The 20,256-nt window shown below is 44.0% G+C and overlaps 1 protein-coding gene across 1 annotated transcript in view; it reads right to left on the bottom strand.

Annotated features, from left to right (window-relative positions):
• Positions 1-17,835, bottom strand: part of ATP6V0A4 (ATPase H+ transporting V0 subunit a4) — a 56,428-nt gene extending 38,593 nt beyond the window's left edge. The window contains exons 1-11 of the mRNA XM_064574912.1: positions 17,760-17,835; positions 16,306-16,409; positions 14,379-14,512; positions 13,199-13,277; positions 12,830-12,924; positions 9,206-9,331; positions 8,655-8,749; positions 7,451-7,577; positions 4,765-4,847; positions 3,558-3,651; positions 531-743 (exon numbers count right to left, since the gene is read on the bottom strand). Of these exons, the coding sequence (XP_064430982.1) occupies positions 531-743; positions 3,558-3,651; positions 4,765-4,847; positions 7,451-7,577; positions 8,655-8,749; positions 9,206-9,331; positions 12,830-12,924; positions 13,199-13,277; positions 14,379-14,495 (1,029 nt within the window). The 5' untranslated portion in view covers positions 14,496-14,512; positions 16,306-16,409; positions 17,760-17,835. The remainder of the gene's footprint in view (positions 1-530; positions 744-3,557; positions 3,652-4,764; positions 4,848-7,450; positions 7,578-8,654; positions 8,750-9,205; positions 9,332-12,829; positions 12,925-13,198; positions 13,278-14,378; positions 14,513-16,305; positions 16,410-17,759) is intronic.
• Positions 17,836-20,256: the final 2,421 nt, after the last annotated feature.

The raw sequence follows: 20,256 nt of genomic DNA, 5'->3' as shown, positions 1-20,256 counted from the left end.
TTCATGAGGGAAAGGACGGACCTACAGTCACACTGACTGTGGTATCTACGGTCACAACCAGCAGAGTGATTGGTACATCAGTGCTGCACATGCACTTGCTGAAGATCAAAGAAATGTCGAATATTTGCCAGAAAAGGAGTTTCTAATAGGTGCCCGGCCCTGGATTAAGAACTGAAGATACGGGTGCCTGGGTGGCTCAGATGGTTAAGCGTCTGCCTTCGGCTCAGGTCATGATCCCAGGGTCCTGGGATCGAGCCCCGCATCGGGCTCCCTGCTCCGCGGGAAGCCTGCTTCTCCCTCTCCCACTCCCCCTGCTTGTGTTCCTTCTCTCGCTGTGTCTCTCTCTGTCAAATAAATAAATAAAATCTTTAAAAAAAAAAAAAAAGAACAGAAGATGCAAAGATGAGGGACACAGTCCTTGGGGAGTTCATGTGACGTGGGAGGCTGACGGCCTCCGAGCGCCTGACAGAGGCACTGCTGAGGCTGGAGGTGAGGCATCTGTCCGCTCCCCAGCTCCATCTGCCACTCACCATGCCTTGCTCCAATGCCCTCTTGATGCGCCCAGTGTCTGCCACCGGGAACCAGATCTCGGCGATGGCGCACTGCTGAGTGACGTCAATGTTGCACATGTTCAGGATGTGGTAAATGGCCTTCATCTTCCGCACTTTAACGGCCCAGGAGTGCCAGTTGGCAGCGGCTTCTTGCAGGAGGCGCTGGCGATGAGACTCTGTTTGTGTGATGACCTGGGCGGGGAACAGCACGCTGAGAAACAAGGAACACTCATGCAGGGCTCTGGCAATGTGGCAAAATGGAAGCCCATCAGCCATCATGGCTTCTCCGGCTCTGGGCTCCCTCCTCTGGCCTGCAGCCCTTACCTGCCATCAACCCTCATGAGCAGTTTATCTTCCCTTGTAGAGGTTAAAACCCTTGGGCAAAGATTATATCTTCCCTTTCCTCTAAATTCCTTAGAGTACTATTGTCATGGATTGAACTGTGTCCCCAAAAAAAGACACGTTGAAGTCCTAACCCTTGGTAACTATGAATGTGACCTTATTTGGAAACATGGTCTTTGCTGATGTAATTAACATGAGGTCATACTGCAGTAGGGTGGGCCCTAACCAATATGACTGGTGTCCTTATAAGAAATTTGGACATCTAGGGGCTCCTGGGTGGCTCAGCCAGTTAAGCATCCGACTCTTGGTCTCAGCTCCGGTCTTGATCTCAGGGTTGTGAGTTGGACGCCCTTCCGGGCTCCACGCCCAGCGTGGAGCCTACTTTAAAAAAAAAAAAAAAAGGTAGAAATTTGGACAACTAGAGATGCAGGGAAGAATGTCTTGTGTGAATTAGGCAGACACTGGACTGAATATCTACAAACCAAGGAACACCAAGGATTGCCGACAACCACCAGACGCTAGGGAGAGGTCTTATTCTATTCAGGCCACTATCATACAACACCATACTGGGTGGCTTAAACAACAAAAATTAATTGTTCACAGTTCTGGAAGCTGGAAGTCTGAGATCAGGGTCTACCATCATGGTTAGGTAAGGATTTTCTTTTGGGTTGCCGACTTCAAATTCTATCCTTACATGATAGAAGGGGCAAGCAAGCTCTCTGGGGCCTCTTTTATAAGGGGGGTGGGGGGCTCAGGCTCTCCATTCAGGAGAGCTCCACCCTCATGACCTCATCAATTCCCAAAGGCCCTGCCTCTGAATACCATCACCTCGGACATTAGGTTTTCAACATATGAGTTTGGGGGTGGGGGCAACACACATTAGGACCATAGCAGAACAAGTGAGGAAGGATCCCTTCCTAGAGCCTTCAGAGGAAGCCTGGCTCAGCTGACACCTGGATTTCAGACTTCAAGCCTCCAGAACTGTGAGAAAATAAATTTCTGTGTTTTAAGCACCCCCAGTTTATGGTCATTTGTTATAGCAGCCCTGGTACATCTATCAAAATGCTTTACATATGTAATGTCTTCAATAAATGACCAGTGAATTAATGAAGGAGGGAATGGACAATTTTGCCCACAGAGAATTTATTTAATGGGATTCGTTTTTGTTCAGGGCTACCAGAGTGTACCCGTCTCAGCACCTTCACCGGTGGCTCCCCAGGTCAGACTAAACAGGAACATAAGTTTGGAATAACTTCTTTTCCTCATGAAGCTTTCATAAAATCTAGTATGGAATGTTTGGGGAAAGTAGTTGAAGGGTAATTGCGTCAGGGAAACACAATCTCCTTGACAAATGACAAGGAAGTAATAGAGGGGATTAAAGAAATTAAGCACAGATTTTTCTAGGAAGGCAAAGATGTCTCTTATTCTAAGCGTCTCGCAACACAAACACACTCACATACCACATTTCTAAGTCACTCCCTGAGGATCCAGAATTGTGCTAACAACGGATTTCAGCAGCCACGAAAATTTTAAATTTAATTAAAATTAATTAAAAATAAAAACTCAGGGGGCATCTGGGTGGCCCAGTCAGTTAAACATCCGACTCTTGATTTTGGCTCAGGTCATGATCTCAGGGTTGTGAGATTGAGCCCTGCATCAGGCTCTGCACTGGGCATGGAGCCTGCTTAAGATTTTCTTTCTCCCTCTCCCTTTGCCCCTCCCCACCTCTAAAAAAATTAAAAATAAAATAAAGATTCATGGGCGCCTGGGTGGCTCAGTTGGTTAGGCGACTGCCTTCGGCTCAGGTCATGATCCTGGAGTCCCAGGATCAAGTCCCACATCGGGCTCCCTGCTCAGCAGGGAGTCTGCTTCTCCCTCTGACCCTCCTCCCTCTCATGCTCTCTGTCTCTCATTCTCTCTCTCGCAAAAAAATAAAGTCTTAAAAAAAATAAAATAAAAATTCAGTTCTTCAGTGGCACTAGCCACGTTTTAAGGGCTCTGTGGTTACGTGCGGCTCGTGGACACAGCATGGTGCTTGCAGGTTAGATAACATGTCCACAGAAAGTTCTATAGGACAGTGCTCATCTGGAAGAAGCAATGTGATGCAGGCCCAGCTGCTTTTAGTGGATTCCTTTCAAAGCTTATTGAAGCAAGTGTTCCAATCACATGAGTGTTAAGTGCCAACCTGGATGACAACTCACTTTACAAGAGGCTATGAATTTGGGGTGTGTTCACATGGTGAAACTAGACTCACTCACTGTTTTTACAGAAGTAATTGATCCACTCAAACAACGGGGTGAGTCAATGGAAAAAGAATCAGTCAGACTGGTTGTTCAACTTAACTGGCTAGTTAGTTGTATCCCAGATGTGGCCCAGGCCGGGCTCACAATAAAGGGCTCCTTCTATCCGACCGGGCTGGCCACCCAAAGCTGACTGGGGCTCAAGCCCAGGTAGAGCCATACTGATATTCAGAATCACCACCTCCAGCTTACTGGACACCGTGCTCTGATTATGAAATCTTCCATCATGATCGTTGGGAGAGCATAGTTAACATTCCAGCTGGCCTGCAAGCGAGGGCACTGGGTCACAGCACTTAAATGGAAATGGCAAAAGTAGCCCCTTGGCAGCCCCCAGTCAGGTCACGCGCCTCAACTACTCACTCACAGTGATTAAATCTTCCAGCTTCGCGTTGACGCCGGCCAGCATCTCTCTGCGCTCCCCCACAGGCTCTGGGCAGGGGTAGATGGTGGCTCGAAACCTGTGTTTCAGACGTTCCAAAGGTCACAGGGGGTTACCATGGAAAAGCCTGCCAAAACGTCCCCTTCTGCCAAAGCCATCACTTGCTGACTTTGGTTAGATGACCACCTTTTTCTAGAATAACCATCTTGGGGCACCTGGGTGGCTCAGTCGTTAAGCGTCTGCCTTCGGTTCAGGTCATGATCCCAGGGTCCTGGGATCGAGCCCCGCATCGGGCTCCCTGCTCCACGGGGAGCCTGCTTCTCCCTCTCCCACTCGCCCTACTTGTGTTCCCTCTCTTGCTGTGTCTCTCTCTGTCAAATAAATAAATAAAATCTTTAAAAAAAAAATAGAATAACTGTCTCTTTGGCAGTCGGAAAATGAGTCCCAGTTCTAAGGGTTCCTGATGCATTGCTCGGTACTATTTAAATTCAAGCTATGATTCTATTCAATGAATGAGCTTCACTCAAACCAAAGAACCTGTGAGCTTTTAGGTAAATAAGACTACGGCTCGACTTGTCTCTTCTCCCTAGAATCTATTAATGTAATAACATCTTTCTCTACTGAATAATTTCTTTTTTTTTTTTTAAAGATTTTATTTATTTATTTGACAGAGAGAGACATAGTGAGAGCAGGAACACAAGCAGGGGGAGTGGGAGAGGGAGAAGCAGGCTTCCCGCCGAGCAGGGAGCCCGATGTGGGACTCGATCCCAGGACCCTGGGATCATGACCTGAGCCGAAGGCAGACGCTTAACGACTGAGCCACCCAGGCGCCCCTCTACTGAATAATTTCTGCTGGAGTAAATCGATTCTGTAAAATCAGAAACAGCTCAGCATGAGGTGTGCCTACTTCTTAGCGGCTGATAAAGGGTGTGAGAAGGAATACACGGACTTGGTTATGATGCCTACTTTCTGTTACCTTGACTTTTGCTTACTCAAGTCCTCTCTGCTCCTATTCCCACAGCTCTTAAAGATAAGTTGCATTTTTAACACTATCTAGTCAAATGCAGGAAAGTTGTTCTAAAATCCTAAGGGACCTCAAAGAAACCTCCAGTCAAGAGTACTTTGTCTCACACACCTCTTCACCTAATCGTGACCCAAATCACTGATGAAAGAGCCATGAACAGCCTCTTACCCTTCACAGATCCTCTTGATTTTCTGTCTGAGTTGCTCTCCTTGATAAAATATGATGAATATGTTCTTTTTAATTTCTTCTTTCTGGAAAATCACAACAGTAAAAACTATTTTTATATATATATAAAAATATGTATTACATATTATCCATAATATAAATAATTTACATAATAATACATAATTTTATATATATATAAAATTTTTTCTTTTTGGTTATAATGTAATAGAAATGTAAAATCCTGTTTTTAGATTTAAAAAAATTTTTTTTAATTATAACTGGAGGGGTGCCTGGCTGGCTCACTTGGTAGAGCATGTGACTCTTGACCTCGGGTTATGAGTTCAAGCCCCATGTTGGATAGAGAGATTATTTAACAAAATCTCAAAAAAAAATTACAGCTGGAAAACTTCAGCTTTTCCCAGTTGATCTAAGTTTGTAATTCTTTATGGTTGAGGGCAAGGCCACTAAGAGAGGCCAAGGCAGCCTTAAAGCAATAACCCTAATACTGGATATACCAGCCAGACCACAGCTGAGCCTGTCTGTATTCACCTCTAACGCTATACTTAAGAGGTGGGTTTATAAACAAGAAACCATGCAGAAGAGAGGAACCAGGTTATTATAAGGCTTAAAATGAAAGTAGCAGACCTAGCTCACCAGAGTTAACTCACATACAATATTTACATTTCAAGGGTGAGTGGGTGTTTGATGTTTAACAAAGGTAAAGCCATGTCTAATTTTTGACTCACTGTATGTCCATAGGAACACTGATTAAAATGTAATTCTCAAGTCCAAGTGTGACAATTCACAAGAAAGAATACATATTTCACAAGCATATATGAAAGCGCTCAAGCAAAGCAATGTGCTGTTTTACTCTTATTTAATTTGGGGCAGAGGGGGGTAAAGGCAAAATAATGAAATCCATCGTTGGAAAAGTTATAACCAATCCAGTGCACTCACCATATGCCACTCAGGGCTCTGGGATCAGGTATGGCCCCACTGAAAAGCCCTTTGTCAGGAGCCATCAAGTGTCATGAAAATGCCCACCCCCTTTAAGCCAGTAATCCTATTTCCTTGAATTTATATCAAGGAAGTAATTCAAAAGGAAATAAATGACATGCATAAAGATGGTCATCGTAGTGTCTGTATTCTGGAGAAAAACTGGAAACAAAGTCCATAAGTAGATAGATAATGTCATATCAACTCATTGGAAATTTTCCGCATCAATTGAAAAGAAGATAAAAATGAATTGTCATTTTGGCAACTGCTCATGGGAGCCGGGGAGGGCTATTTAGGATTTGGGGGGGCTACCTGCTTTACATTATCTCCAAAGGCTCCTTTGTCCAAGGACCCCTGGTCCTTTTCTCAATCTCTCAGGTCCTCCTGTCCCTGGATCCACCAGAACCAGTAATCCACTCTGATCTCATGTCATCTGCTCAGTGACCTTCTATATCAACAGGCGAAAGTCATCTTTTCCCAGATGCCTACTTTATACTCTATCACCATAACTATTACATGTCAAACATGGTTGTGGAAAGTGATGATTCAACATCAATTTTTAAAATAATATCTATAAGGGACACATACTGATAACAGGGGGAAATTGTATTCTCCAAGATCAAGAGAAGACCAAAAAAAAAAAAAAATTCCATGCTTATTACTACAACCTGCTTCTGGCTTACGGACGAGAGAGAAAGAGCACAAGAGAAAAAATAAGCTTTCTTCCTATTTTAAATTTCACTTAACTCTGAAATTATTTTCCATGAGATAAAACCTCAAATTAATTTTTTTTTCACCTCTACTCTGGAAAAGATTAGGACACTTAGAAATAAGCGCAACTTGGAATTAAAAAGTAAGCAGCTTGAAACGCTGACTGGACGGGCAGAGAAGGCCAACATTACAGAATTAATAGCAGTAAGTGCGGGGTACTCAGTGAAGAGTCCTCTCAAAATCCTTGTTGGAAGCGCGCGGTCCACTGACTCTGAGGATCAGCACAGCTGGTCAAAAAGGCAGAATCGGGGTGGGGGGGGGGCGCCTGGGTGGCTCAGTCATTAAGCGTCTGCCTTCGGCTCAGGTCATGATCCATCCCGGGGTCCCGGGATGGAGTCCCACATCAGGCTCCCTGCTCAGCGGGAAGCCTGCTTCTCCCTCTCCCACTCCCCCTGCTTGTGTTCCCTCTCTTGCTGTGTCTCTGTCAAATAAATAAATAAAATCTTTAAAAAAAAAAAATGCAGAATCGGAGGCCCCGCCCCCACCCCACTGCATCAGCATCTGCATTTTAACAGGATGCCCAGGTCACTCCTGCTCAGGTGCACACTGAAGCTTGGGGCGCACTGACCCAGCCCAGTTCTTAGCTCCTGGTGAGGAAGACCCAGCTGCCGCCTCCCGAGGAGGGAGCACTGCTAAGTTTCCAGGACCTGGTATAGCTGGGTCTTGGAAGCATGAATAGTTGTGGGGTGTTAACAACAATCAGTCCTTGAATTGACCTTTTTGTAGGAATTTTTTTTTTTTTTTTTTTTTTTACAAAGTGGGGGAAGAGAAAAGCCAGGAGAAAGAAAGGCAGTGGCTTTTAGCTTCACAGAACTGAAGACCCACGGCTTCAGAGAACCGCCCCCCCACCCCACCCCTGCCAGCCCCCGGCGAGGGCCCCGGGAAACTGAGGACAGAGCTCTCCACAGCCCGCGACACCCACCGTGACGGGATCCTCCAGAGTCGTGTCCACCTCACTGAACTTCAGGTAGATGTTCCCTCGGCACACTCTCCACAGCAGCCTCTCAAAGGACGCCATCCGCTCCCTGTTGATCACCCCGGCCGTGAACCTGGGCAGTCACACGGGGAGACGTCGCTGAGGCCCAGGGAGCGGGGTGCAGGGAGAAGCCCCGCAGGACCTGAGGACGCGCCAGCACCAGACGGAGGCCCGCTTCCCCCTGAGCACGAGGAGGACTCACTAGCTGGCAGGGGCCCCGAGGCCACTCGGCAGCCCAGCCCCTACTCGCCCCAAGTCCCTTTTGGCCTCCTGTTTCCTCCGATGTATTGAGACTTCCTTAGTCACCCCGATACTACATAGTCACTTACTTGCAATTAGCAATATGATAGCCCGCCATTATGGCATCGTAGCTAAAGAAAGGAACTGTTCCAACTGTTCAACAATGGGCTCTACGCATTTTTATAAATAATGTGCTAGAAGTGAAACAGACATACTCATTTCCATTTATCTCTACTTTTAAAATCATCCCTGTGTCTAGATAATTTCCAATTGAAACTTTTTCTATTAATTTTAAAATGGTTACTTTCATTGGTCTTTCACTTTAAACGTGCGCTGAGCCTGTGTTACCTTCTGATCAAATGTTTTCAATGCATACACATCAATTTTACTTGGACACTGAATGAAATCCCACTGTTTTGAATCACCACGCATTTTAATACCACATTACTCCTTCTTGTGGATGATGTGATCATATGACTACCTCATTGCTAATTGCACTTCAAACAGCAAATTTCAAATCTATTTTATTGCCAAAGCAGTATTTCCAAGATAAGGAAGCAGGGAACAGTTGAGAAAACGCATCTAAACAATTCTCACCACATCCTCCCCCTGCAGGAACAGCATAAACATTGTATTCTTCAGGCTCCCAGAATGCTAGTTTCACCATTAACAAGAAGGTAACACTACCTCCCACTCCACCAACCTGAAGAGGTTACCCTTGGGTTTATTACAGTGTGGAGGTCTATATTCATGTGAAATAGCCCTCATTCCAGTGTCTGGTTCATTCATTCATTCATTCATTCATTCACTCACTCACTCAGACCCCCTGGGAAATCTATCACATTCCAGGCACTGAACTGTGGACCAGAAACCCATCTACATGTAACTTTCAGAGCAGAGTTACACTAACCCCAGTTTTCCAGTCACACAGGCAGGTGTCGCTCTTAACTCCAGGAGACCCGAAGTGTCTTCCATAAAGAAATCATCAGCGAGGTTGGTTTCTGTCTGAAAGTCAAAGAACTACTGCTTTCTCTTAAACATATTTAGATGACCTTCAAAGCTCCCTCCACCTCAAAGGTTTGTCTATTTTTAACGAAACTTTAGTTTTCTACAAATAGTTAAGAGAATTCAAAAAGTCGAGTGCTCCTTGCCAGATCAAAAACTTCCCCCAGTCTTTTACTACCGAAATCCCAAATCTGCCCAAACTCACTGTTGTGCTTTGTTCTCACTTCCATCTGCGTGTTTAGGGCACATACTTTCCAAAGAGCATCATAATATCTTTGTGTTTAGTTCAAACTGGCACCACGTTTCCCCCGGAATACCCTCCCCCCTCACTAATGACCTCGGCATGGGACAGAAACAAGCGTGATTTATGCATACTCCAAACCAGCCAGTTTTCAAAATGGAAACCTGAGGCTCTGGGGGAAAGGTCCCTTTAATAAAGAGTCCCCAGATAACAACCTCAAAGAAATCTTGGGTTTTCTTCAGCAGATGTTTGAGTTCAGTCAGTTCTAGGAAGCTTTTCTTCAAAGCCTGCTGGTTCTGGTTGGCTTCCTGTAATTCTTCTTCCAGTTTTTCTAGAAGAGTCTATGAAGAATGGAAAAAGAAGGGAAAGCAGGCACAGTGCTGTGATATTCACTGTACATTAACCACTACAAATAACTAAATATCAAAGAAGAATTCAGTGTATCATAATATAGCCAGAAGTTGAGTGGCATGTTCAGTCCAACTCAAAATGACTATAGAGCTATAAACTAGATCCATTTTCATCAAATAGGGTTATAAAACACTCTGCAGGGATGGAAATTAGCTTCCTGAAGAAGCCAAGGCATTTCAGCAAATTGCATGTCTCTCCCCCATTTAAAACACGAAAAAAGGGAAGCTGGAGTAAATTTACATGTTGAGAATTCCTTCTGCCCCAAACACACTGCAATGATGAAATATAACAAGAGGAATCGCTAGTTCTGGGTTGGAATCTGGAGAACCAGGTACAAGCAAGTAAAAAAGGCTATATAGAGAACTGTGAGCACAACGCGCAAGAAGACAAAAACAAAGAAAAAAAACAATCTTCCTTCCAAAATGAGCATACAAAATGAGTAAGTCTCAAGAAGAAATCTAATGATAAGAAAAATCAGGGGCGCCTGGGTGGCTCAGTTGTTAAGCATCTGCCTTTGGCTCAGGTCATGATCCCAGGTAAAAATCAGGGGCCCCTGGGTGGCTCAGTTGTTAAGCGTCTGCCTTTGGCTCAGGTCATGATCCCAGGGTCCTGGGATTGAGCCCCACATCAGGCTCCCTACTCGGCAGGAAGCCTGCTTCTCCTTTTCCCACTCCCCCTGCTCATGCTCTCTCTCGCTATATCTCTCTCTGTCAAATAAATAAGTAAAATCTTTTTTAAAAATAAAAAAAAAAAGAAAAAGAAAAATCACCAACAAAATCAACAATCAGAACACAAATTCACATTGGGTGAAATTATTTTTATGGATTAGTCTGAAAAAGAGTTTAAGGCTTTTTTTTAGAATGCTCAAAGAGATAAGTGAAGGCATTGCTTACACACACACAAACCAAAAAATTATTAAACCAACATGCCCTAAAATGAAAGAAAAGGTAAATATAAAAGGGGAACAATTAAGAAATCTTGGAAATGTAAAATATAGGTATTGAAATTCAAAATCTAATAGGTGAAGATCAACTCTTTATTGGACACAATTCATGAATGCACTACTAAGATTTGGTATAGAATGAAAGCTCATTTCTCATTTATCCAAATGTCCACCCACAGTAGAATGGATAAAGTTCCATAAAGTATGGAACATGCAATAAAAGAAACAATACCCATCAGTGAAAACAAGTTAATTTCAGAAACATGAAACAATACGGTGTCTTAAAAAATAAAATGACGTAAGAAAACAGCAAGTTGCAAAAGAAGAAACATGATGATTTCATTTATATAAAGCTAAAATGTGCAAAGCTAAATCATATGCTATTTAAAAGACTAAATATGTGATAAAACAATGAAGAAACAAGGAAAAGAAAAATACAAAATTCAGGACAGGATTATCTCAAGGGAGGAGCGGAAGGACGGGGGGCACACAGAAGGCTTTTAAGAGCATCACTGTGGTCATCTTTTATGTCCTACAGAGTGATGGCACTTGGTGTTTGTTATATCATTATTCTTTCCACCTTACACATATTTTCTAAAAATTCTACTGTACCAATTCAATATTTAACAAAAACAATTGCCAGTAAATCAGCAACCACATATCTGAAAATGGATTAAGATCACCTATTAAAAAACAGAGATTATCATGCTAGATTTCTTTTAATCTACCTGAGGGACACCCTTACCAAAAAGATTTTAAAAATAAACAGTAAAACAAAGATATCCATGCAAATATTAGTTACCTTCCCCCACCACCCTCAAAAGCATATTAGTATCAGACAAAATTGAATTTTTAACATTTCTTATGATGGAAAATTTTACATATGTTAGATGGAGAGAACTGCACCATGAACCCCACATACATATCAACCAACTTCAATTGCATCCCATGCCCTCCCCTCCCAGAGGTAATCACTACCCTAAATTTTGAACACTAACTACAGTGGCACAAAAGTGGGGAAAAAAAATGAAATCCCCATTTCTTAACCATTTGCTCTACCCACTTAATGATTCTGTTAAAAATAATGCTGCTTTTAAAAATATTTTGGAGAATCATGCATCATTTAAGAAACAGTTTACAATATGATAGTAAATGCATAGAAAATTATAATGTAGACTATGGACATGTAATTACATAAAAATATAGCTGATAAGGATAAAACCTGAAAATAGAAAAGGCAGTTTTTGCTGAAATGGTGGATTTGTGGATAGATTTTTTTTTTTAATTAATACTTTCCCTAGGATTGTTATGAAAGCCTCTTTAGAAATTCTGCATGGCAAGGGCCCAAAGCCAATTGTGTACTCTTGCCAGAAGGATTCCCCTCCCTAGGAATGCTGGAGGAACATTCAACTCACTGCCAGTCAGTTGAATCAGTCTGTCCCCTTGACCAATGGTTAGACAGATATTGCTACTCAGAAGCTCATGTTGTTCTAATTTCATCTTTATAATAAATAATATCCAGGGGTGCCTGGGTGGCTCAGTCAGTTAAGCGTCTGACTCTTGGTTTCAGCTCAGGTCATGATCTCAGGGTCATGGGATCAAGCCCTGCATCTGGCTCCACACTCAGCACAGAGTCTGCTTAAGACTCTCCCTCTCCCTCTCCCCCCCGGCTCTCTCTCTCTCTCTCTCTCCCTCTCTAAAAAAAATAAATAAATCTTTAAAAACAACAATAAATAATATCTAAAAGGAAAATACTGAGTAAGGACTGTTGGCACACATCTGATTGTGCCTTATCTAACTGGTTATTACTACGAATGTATGAGAGTGTAGAGTTTCAAAACCAACCAATCAGCCAATACCAAACTCATTTAGATGCATTGATTTTTTTCTTCTTTTTTCTTTCTTTCTTCTTCTTTTTTTTGTGGGGGGGATACACTGATTTTTTTTTTTTTAAGGTACTGTCTGAAACATACAACCAACACAACTTCTCCCAAAATATCCAGGATTTAGTATGACAGGATCCAAAATATTTTTCAGGGGAGTTGCCAGTCTCATATCTCTGTCAGAGTATCTTTATTTATACCACTAACAGCTTCAAAAATTTCAAGAATTTTAAGTTATCTTAAAAGAAAAAAACAAACAACCCCAGCCAGAGATAAGGCTCGGGCAGTAAAGCTCCCCTACCTTCCCGCCTCCTTTAGTGGGCCCTTCCTCTTCTAAGGATAAAATATCCAATTTTTAAAAATCAAGATCTGCAGGGACTTCCAGGATCTGGTTCTGCCTATCTTTTGACATCCTCTCCCACCACCTCACCCCTCCCTCCTTCCTCCACTATCTCCTCTATAAGCTTCTAGAGGGCACGGCCAGGTTTTGTTTCTCTCTAAGGTACCTTGCGCATGGCGGGCACTCAGTGTTCTATAAAAGGAAGTAGAGAGAAAAAGAAAGATGGAGGGCCACCCGCTATCATGTCCTTGGCTCAACATACCTCCAGCATAATCATTTCCCGTGGAAGAGGGGTCGGTGGGGGCCTCTCTGGCAATTGAGGCACAATCTCATTTTGCATCTCATCTTCCAGGAAACCTGTGGGATGAAACCCCACCAGAGATCCCAAGGTGATTGTGTTTTCTCCCCTAAGAAATGGATCCAAGCAGACAGCCGACTTTCAGCCGGCTAGCTGCCTAAATTGCCCCCAGGACCTGCCACAGCATCTGGATCCCAACTCTCACTGCCCCACTTTGTCTCTAGAACACTTTGTCCCTATACAAATAGGGACATGTTTGTTATAATCCAGTCCTGCAAACCACTTACCTCCCCACCAGTTCACATTTAGACAGTAAACAGAAAATTGGCTTACGGAGGATTCTCTCCAGTGACTCACACCTTCTGACTTCATTCACAAATTTCCTTTGGAAGCTGTTCACATTCACATTTAACTAGAGTGGGGAGAAACCACAAGACACACATTGGTATCAACAGCCACCAACGTATTCCTTTTGGGGTTTTTTGTTGTTGTTGTGTTTTTTCTGTTCTGTTTTGTTTTGTTTTTTTTTTTAATGCTGGAAAATGTTGCTGGAATCATTTTAGGAATAGATATTTCCATGCACAAGACGTGAGTTACAGGCAAAAACCTTGCTATTCTTACACATAATCCCCCAAATGCAATTTGGCATCCTGCCCAATAAATGTCACTGAGGAATAGCCTCACATCAGGTCCTAGGAACTAAGGACGCAAAGAACAAGACATGATCCTTCCCTGCAGGAGCTTAGTTTTGGTCATGATCTTGGTGAGGAAGTAAAGGGGTAAAAAGTCCAATTTTCTAAATCAGATTCAAAAAAGCGTGGTAAGGAAACCACCTCTGGGAAATGATACCCCAACATCACACTCAAGACTGTCTCACCCTAGAATATCACCACAGAGAGACTGTGCACCCCATGATACTTTGTCCTCAGACTGACTAATTAGGAAGCATTGATTTCTGTCCTCAGAATAAGGTTTGGTAATCTACATGTCCATTGGAGATATCTAATTCTTGGAAGATACTACTTAGGAAAGAAAGTCTAATGCCATCTAACAAGTATTGACTATACTAGAGCTTCAAAACATTCCTATACAGGGGATACATATGGAGGAAAGGAGAACAGGTTTGCAAGTCACTTGCTCAGTGTTATCACAAATCTTAGCCAGAACAACTAGAACCACATGGAATTCCATCTATCCCAGCTCAGGGCTCTTCTCCCTGCACGTAATTCACTACCAAGAAGTGGTATGAAAGAGATGTCTACTCCCACCCCACCTTCCTCTGGCCTTTCAAGAATGCAGCACCTACAGGGCGCCTGGGTGGCTCAGATGGTTGAGCGTCTGCCTTCGGCTCAGGTCATGATCCCAGGGTCCTGGGATCGAGTCCCACATCGGGCTCCCTGCTCCTTGGGAGCCTGCTTCTCCCTCTGCCTCTCTCTCTCTCTCTGTCTCTCATGAATAAATAAATAAAATCTTAAAAAAAAAAAAAAAAAAAAAAAAAGAATGCAGCACCTACATCTTTGAACTGAACCAATCCAAGCTCCCCAAGCTCAGCCACACAGCAATATGCAGCCTCCACCTGGAGGAACAGTTGGGACAAACACATCTCCTCACTGCGAAACACGGACGCCATCTTGACACAGCCTTGGTCTGCAGGAGACAAAGATATTGGAGAGAGTAAGGGTGTAGAAACCTTCGGATCAAAACTGGCTTTAGTTGCACTATATTAATATCCAACATGAAAAAAAATCCAACAGGAATGGCTCTTAATTTTCGAAATATAAACAAAAACAAGATAGCACTTTTCACCACCTATCGGATTGGCGAAAGATTAAAAAATACGATTACAAACTCCTGTTGTAGATGGTGTGAGAGAGCAGGCATTTTCATACACTTAGTAGTTGAAGTCTAAATTTGTACAGCTTTTTTGGAGAGGAATTTGTCAGTGTCTATCAAATTTTATATTACTCATACCCATGACCTCGGATTTCTGCTGCTCTTCATCCAGACAAACTTGGAGAGGTATGGGAAAATAGATGCACAAAGATGTTTCTGATAACATTGTATACAATAATTGTAATAAACGGATCTAACCCAGATATCCATCAACAGGAAAGTGATTAAGCTGACCTCCAGAACCCTGTGCAGTCAGCCAGAATGAAATAAATCTGTATGTCCTCTATAGGGAAAAAGGGTATTCATGTAGAATCCATTCCCATCAAAGACCCTCTGGACTGCTCTACCACTGCCAAGCCAAATTGCTTGCCCCAAAGACCAACCTTCTGGAATAACTACCACACCTCCAGAATGGGCTCCCTTTTCTCATTTCATTTTATAATGTGTACAGTAGCTATTGTTTGCCAGACACTGGGTTTACCCCTTCTCTGCTTTAAGTCTTCCATCATCTCTATTTCTTACAAAATATGAGATTTGTCCAACAAAAGGCTGCAGCGTGTCTGGCCTCTGCCGTCCCCTCCAGCTTCACTTCTCTTCACATTGCTCTCCAGACACACGGAATTTCTCCCAGAGCTCCCTCCTGCCTCAGGACCTTTGTCCATGCTTTCCCCTAGATCTGGAACCTCACTCTCTTCCTCCCCTCACCCCCCAGTATCCCACACACCCAACATAATCCTGTCATTGGAGCCTCAGTGTCAGGAACCTCTTCCTCCATAAGCCCTTCCAGACCACCACCAACACCAGGTGAACCAAGTACTCCCTGAACAGAAGTCACTGGCAATTACTTGTTTAATGTCTGTGTTGCCCACTGGCCAGTAAATTCCATGAGGTTAGAACTATGTCATGTTTTCCATTCTATCACCAGTCTAGCTCGACCACAAAGCAGGTGCTCAGAAGGTATTTCCCAATTAATTGACTAGAGCCCAAACTTCATCCCTCCCTCCAGAATGCCTGGCCTGCTCCTCCATTTTTTGCCTTTTGACACCTAGATGAATCAAAACTTTTCATACTACCCTGTCTGGTAAATAAGGCAATGTTTTCATAAAAGAGAGACACACACCACTAGCAGCAAGCAGACCAAGAACATAGGGTGAAAAGCCTTCTTACCCCAGCTTTGCCCCAGCAGGTCCTGGGAAGGTATCTGCAGTAGGGCGAGAGCTAAGGCTCCCGCGCTTCCTCAGCCCAGCCCCCCAAGCAGGTGTTTGGTCCGGGCTTGTGAGTGGCAGGCCAGGACCAGCCTGGCTTGGGGATTCCTCAGATGGCTTCCCTGCGGCCACGAGCCCCTCCCGGTACTTCTCCTCCCTAGGTGCCTGCAGAGCCCAGAGGCAGCCCTGTTGTATCAACACTGGCCTGTAGTGAGGACAAACTTGCCTCACCGGCCAGCCCTGCTCAAACCCCCTCCCTCCCCCAGCCACTTGTTCCTGGGGCCACGACTTTGGGGCCCCACCAGGAAGCAGTGACTTTCTTCTCTAAGGAAAGTAACTTACCCTGCAGCGAGCAGAAGTTTAGGAAGAGGTTTCTAGAGGCCTTTGAAGGGCCCTAGAGACAACCGTCCAGCGTGTCTACGAAGCACACCGAACCCTCCTTGTCACTGTAAAAATGAAATAGTTCTGGAAATGAAAAAAAATATGCCCACCATCCTAACAACAGCTATCTTCAAAAACACTTTACTTCCAAAAGAGAATACACCAATGAATAGTCGGTAGCTAAAAGTCAGCTTCTGACGTGACCCAGGTAAAAAGAGACAGGGCCAGACATGAGGATTTACCCTTTCACTGAATATTACTGTCTTGCATTTATTTGGTGGGGAGGCTAAGGGGCTGAGGAGTGAAGTGGTTACAGCCGTGTCTCCTGGTTCAGGGGCTGGTTACTCTGCAGAGACCACCCTCGTGCCCATTAATGAGCTTGGCAGAGCAGCTTTCCCTGCGGGGGCAGATCCCTGCGTGCACCCACCTGGGGTCCCTGAACGATGTACCCTAGAATGAAAGGGGTGCTGGGTTTTTTTTTACTTTTTACTATGGAAAAATTAAAGCATCTGCAAAAGTACAGAGAACACTCTAAGGAACCGCCATAGACAGACCACTCAGCATCACCTGTTGAATTTCTCCTCATCAGTACCCTCACCTGCTTCTCCTACACACCCCAGACTGTTTTGAAGCTAATCCCACACATATTATGTCTTCCAAAATATTTCAGTATGTATCTCTAAAAAATACACAATCATATATATAATATAAATATATATTATAATATACACACACGTGTTATATATTATATATAATAATTATACATATTATTATTATATATAATACACACACGTGATACCATGATCACACCTAAAATTCAACAATAATTCCTTAATATCAAATATCCCATCAATGTTAGAATTTCCCAGGTTGTCTGAGATCTGTCTTTTTTAATAAACCCCTCGGGTGATTCTTGTGCATCATCAAATAGAACTATTGCTTTTGAGAACACAGTGCAAGATCTAACTTTACCTTGGGAGGCAACAGGGTGAAGGCAGTTGGGGACGATCAGCTGAGCAGGTGCTGCTTGAACCTGGGGCGGGGCGGGGCGGGGCGGGGGGGGGGGCGGCCAGGGCCTCAACGGAAGCAGGTGGCCTGTAACGAGGCCTGCAGGAAAGGTAATGCCGGGTTTCTTAAGAAACAGAGCTTGGGGCGCCTGGGTGGCTCAGTTGGTTAAGCAACTGCCTGTGGCTCAGGTCATGATCCTGGAGTCCCGGGATCGAGTCCTGCATCGGGCTCCCTGCTCAGCAGGGGGTCTGCTTCTCCCTCTGCCTTCTTCCCTCTCGTGCTCTCTGTCTCTCATTCTCTCTCTCTCAAATAAATAAATAAAATCTTTACCAAAAAAAAAAAAAGAAACAGAGCTTGGCCGCAGCCACCCATCCCAACATGGCTGAATCACTTGAGTCCAGACTCACCTGGGCAAAGTTCGAAGGCTGAACTCAGGAGCGACAAGGCAGAGCTGAAGGATTAGAACTGAAAACTGTAAGGAGAATGACCAACGCTGAGTCTGCCTCTCTTGCCAGGGGAACTCGAGGCAAGAGGAGCCCCTGCACCAACCTGTGCCTCCCTCTCCTGCCCCTTCCCCTGCCCACCTCTCATTCTGCTCTTCACCCCAGCTGGGGGTTGCTGTGTCTCCCCGTCCGCGGATGGTGTAGCCGTCCTCAAAGGTTCCGGGGCCCAGGAATCACTGAGGGGCATAGAGGGGAAAAGCACATCTTGATGGTTAAGAGCAGAGTTTAGAACCAAACTGCCTGAGCAAGGATCCCAGCTCTCATTTACCATGTGCGACCTTGGGGAAGCGATTTAACCCCAGGTTCCCAGTGTCCTTCTCTGCAAAGTATAATAGAATATTAGGTAATTATTTTGAAAGTAGAAGTATAAGAGGGAGACTGTATTTCAAGGCTTGCTTTCTTTTTCTCCTAAAGCCCTAAGTGGAAGGTGCACACTCATAGGACACCTGCCGGAGAGGAAATTAATGCAATCTGTCAAAAAGGCAATTTGCATATCCTTGGACCCAGTAATCCCACTTTAGGAACTTCAGCCTATGAAAAAATTTTTAAGGTTGTAAACCAAAATTTAACTATAATAGTGTCTACTGCAGCATTATGTGTAATAAGCATGCAACCATAAATGACCTGAATTCTTTCATCCATCCAATAAATATTTATTGAGCGTATACTATGTGCCTACTCTGTTCTGGGCTCTGAGGATAGGGCAGTTAAGTAAGAGATAAGGTCCTTGCCCTTATGAAGCTGATGTCCATATGGAAAGAGGCAAACAGTAAACAAGTAATAAATTAGCAAGATATTGCAGAGTATGAAAAGAGCAATTATAGAAAGCTAGGCTTCAGAGAAAGAAAGAGAGGCTACTTTAGATAAGCAGATAATGGCCATTGGAGCTGAGGTTTAGAGGATTAAAATGAGCCAGGCTTGCAAAAAAAGGAGCTGGGGGAAGGGAGTCCAGGCAGCAAGGAACAGCCAGCCCTGCAAGAGCAGTCATGTGACTTCATCCCCATAGCTAATGTATCTCCTGAGTGCTTCCCTGTGCTGGGCATTGTTCCTCTGACTGCAGAGCACATTTCATTACTTTACATGTGTCAATCACTTAATCTTTTCAATAACCCTATGAGGTTGGCGGTATTCTTATTCTCAAGTCACATATGAGGAAACAGAGGCACAAAAAGGCTAAGTAAGTTGCCCGAGGTCACACAGCCACTCAGGACAGGTCATCTAACACCAGAGTCCCTGTTTACAACTACGCATGGTACGCATGTTCAACCTGTTCAAGAAATAGAAAGGAAGCCAGTGTGGCTGGGGCATGAGAGGGTGGGGAGAGGTGTCAGCGCAAGCAGGGGCCGAGCCAGGGGAATTCTGAGGGGCCAATAAGAAATTTGGATTTTATTCTAATCACACTGGGAAGCCCTTGGAAATTTTGAAGCAGGGGAATGACATTACCTACTTGATTCGCATTTTAAAAAAATTTCTTTGACTTCTGCTTCTGGAAAGATGGAGTAGAAATACTTTTTCTTCCCAATAAGTAAAACGGAAAACCCTGAACATTATATATACAATAAATATTAGAAGGCTCTGAAAGGTAGAGAGAAGACAGACCTTCTAGGAAACTCAGGGTCTGAGAAATGACAGAGGTGAGTTCTCTGGGGTTTCTTTTGCTTATTAGATCCTAGGCTTGGTGCTGCAGAAGCCAGCAAGATATGCAGATAGAAAAAAAAAAAAAAATCCCCCCCCCCCCAAAAATCCCAAATAAAGCCTGTTCTCTCTAGCCAACGGATCAGGAAAGGGGCAGCCTAGCAAGAAAGACTTTTAGATAATAATCACTCTAATCCAGCCAAACACCACAGAAAAAACTGTGATTCCATGCCCACTCATGCCCGCAAAGCCCAAGTGGAAAGCCCAGACTTCTACCCTCACCCAGATGTACCAAAGTGATACCCCCAGTATCGTGTCAGAGAAGCCCAAGTGCAGAGTCTGAATTCCCACTCCTTATTATCCCTGTGATAATAAGGCACCCCTTGTTAGCATCATTGGGTGGTATCAGAAGAGATCCAATGAGACTTTCCCGACTGTCCACCCCCTCACTGGGGCGTGGAGGTCATATGGAGAGCAGTAACCAGGCACTCCTCTCTTCGCAGACAGGGTCATATCAGCAGAGGTCTAGTGAATAGAAGAATAAAGTAAGAGAAACCACACTAACTGATTTCAAGACTTACCATACAGCTACAATAGTCAAGAGTGTGGCCCTGGTGGAAACATAGACACATAGGTGAATGCAAGGAAATAGAGAATCCAGAAATAAACCTACAACACAAGTCAGGTCAACTGATTTTTGACAAAGGTGGAAAGCATTTCAGTAGTGGAAGGATCACCTTCTCAGCAAATGGTCTAGACCAACTGG

The sequence above is a fragment of the Mirounga angustirostris genome, unplaced genomic scaffold, assembly GCF_029215605.1.
Source record: "Mirounga angustirostris isolate CCGP_5_RB_7025 unplaced genomic scaffold, mMirAng1.0.hap1 SCAF_12, whole genome shotgun sequence".
In the NCBI taxonomy this organism is placed as follows: domain Eukaryota; kingdom Metazoa; phylum Chordata; class Mammalia; order Carnivora; family Phocidae; genus Mirounga; species Mirounga angustirostris.
This window is presented reverse-complemented; position numbering and strand designations above follow the sequence as displayed.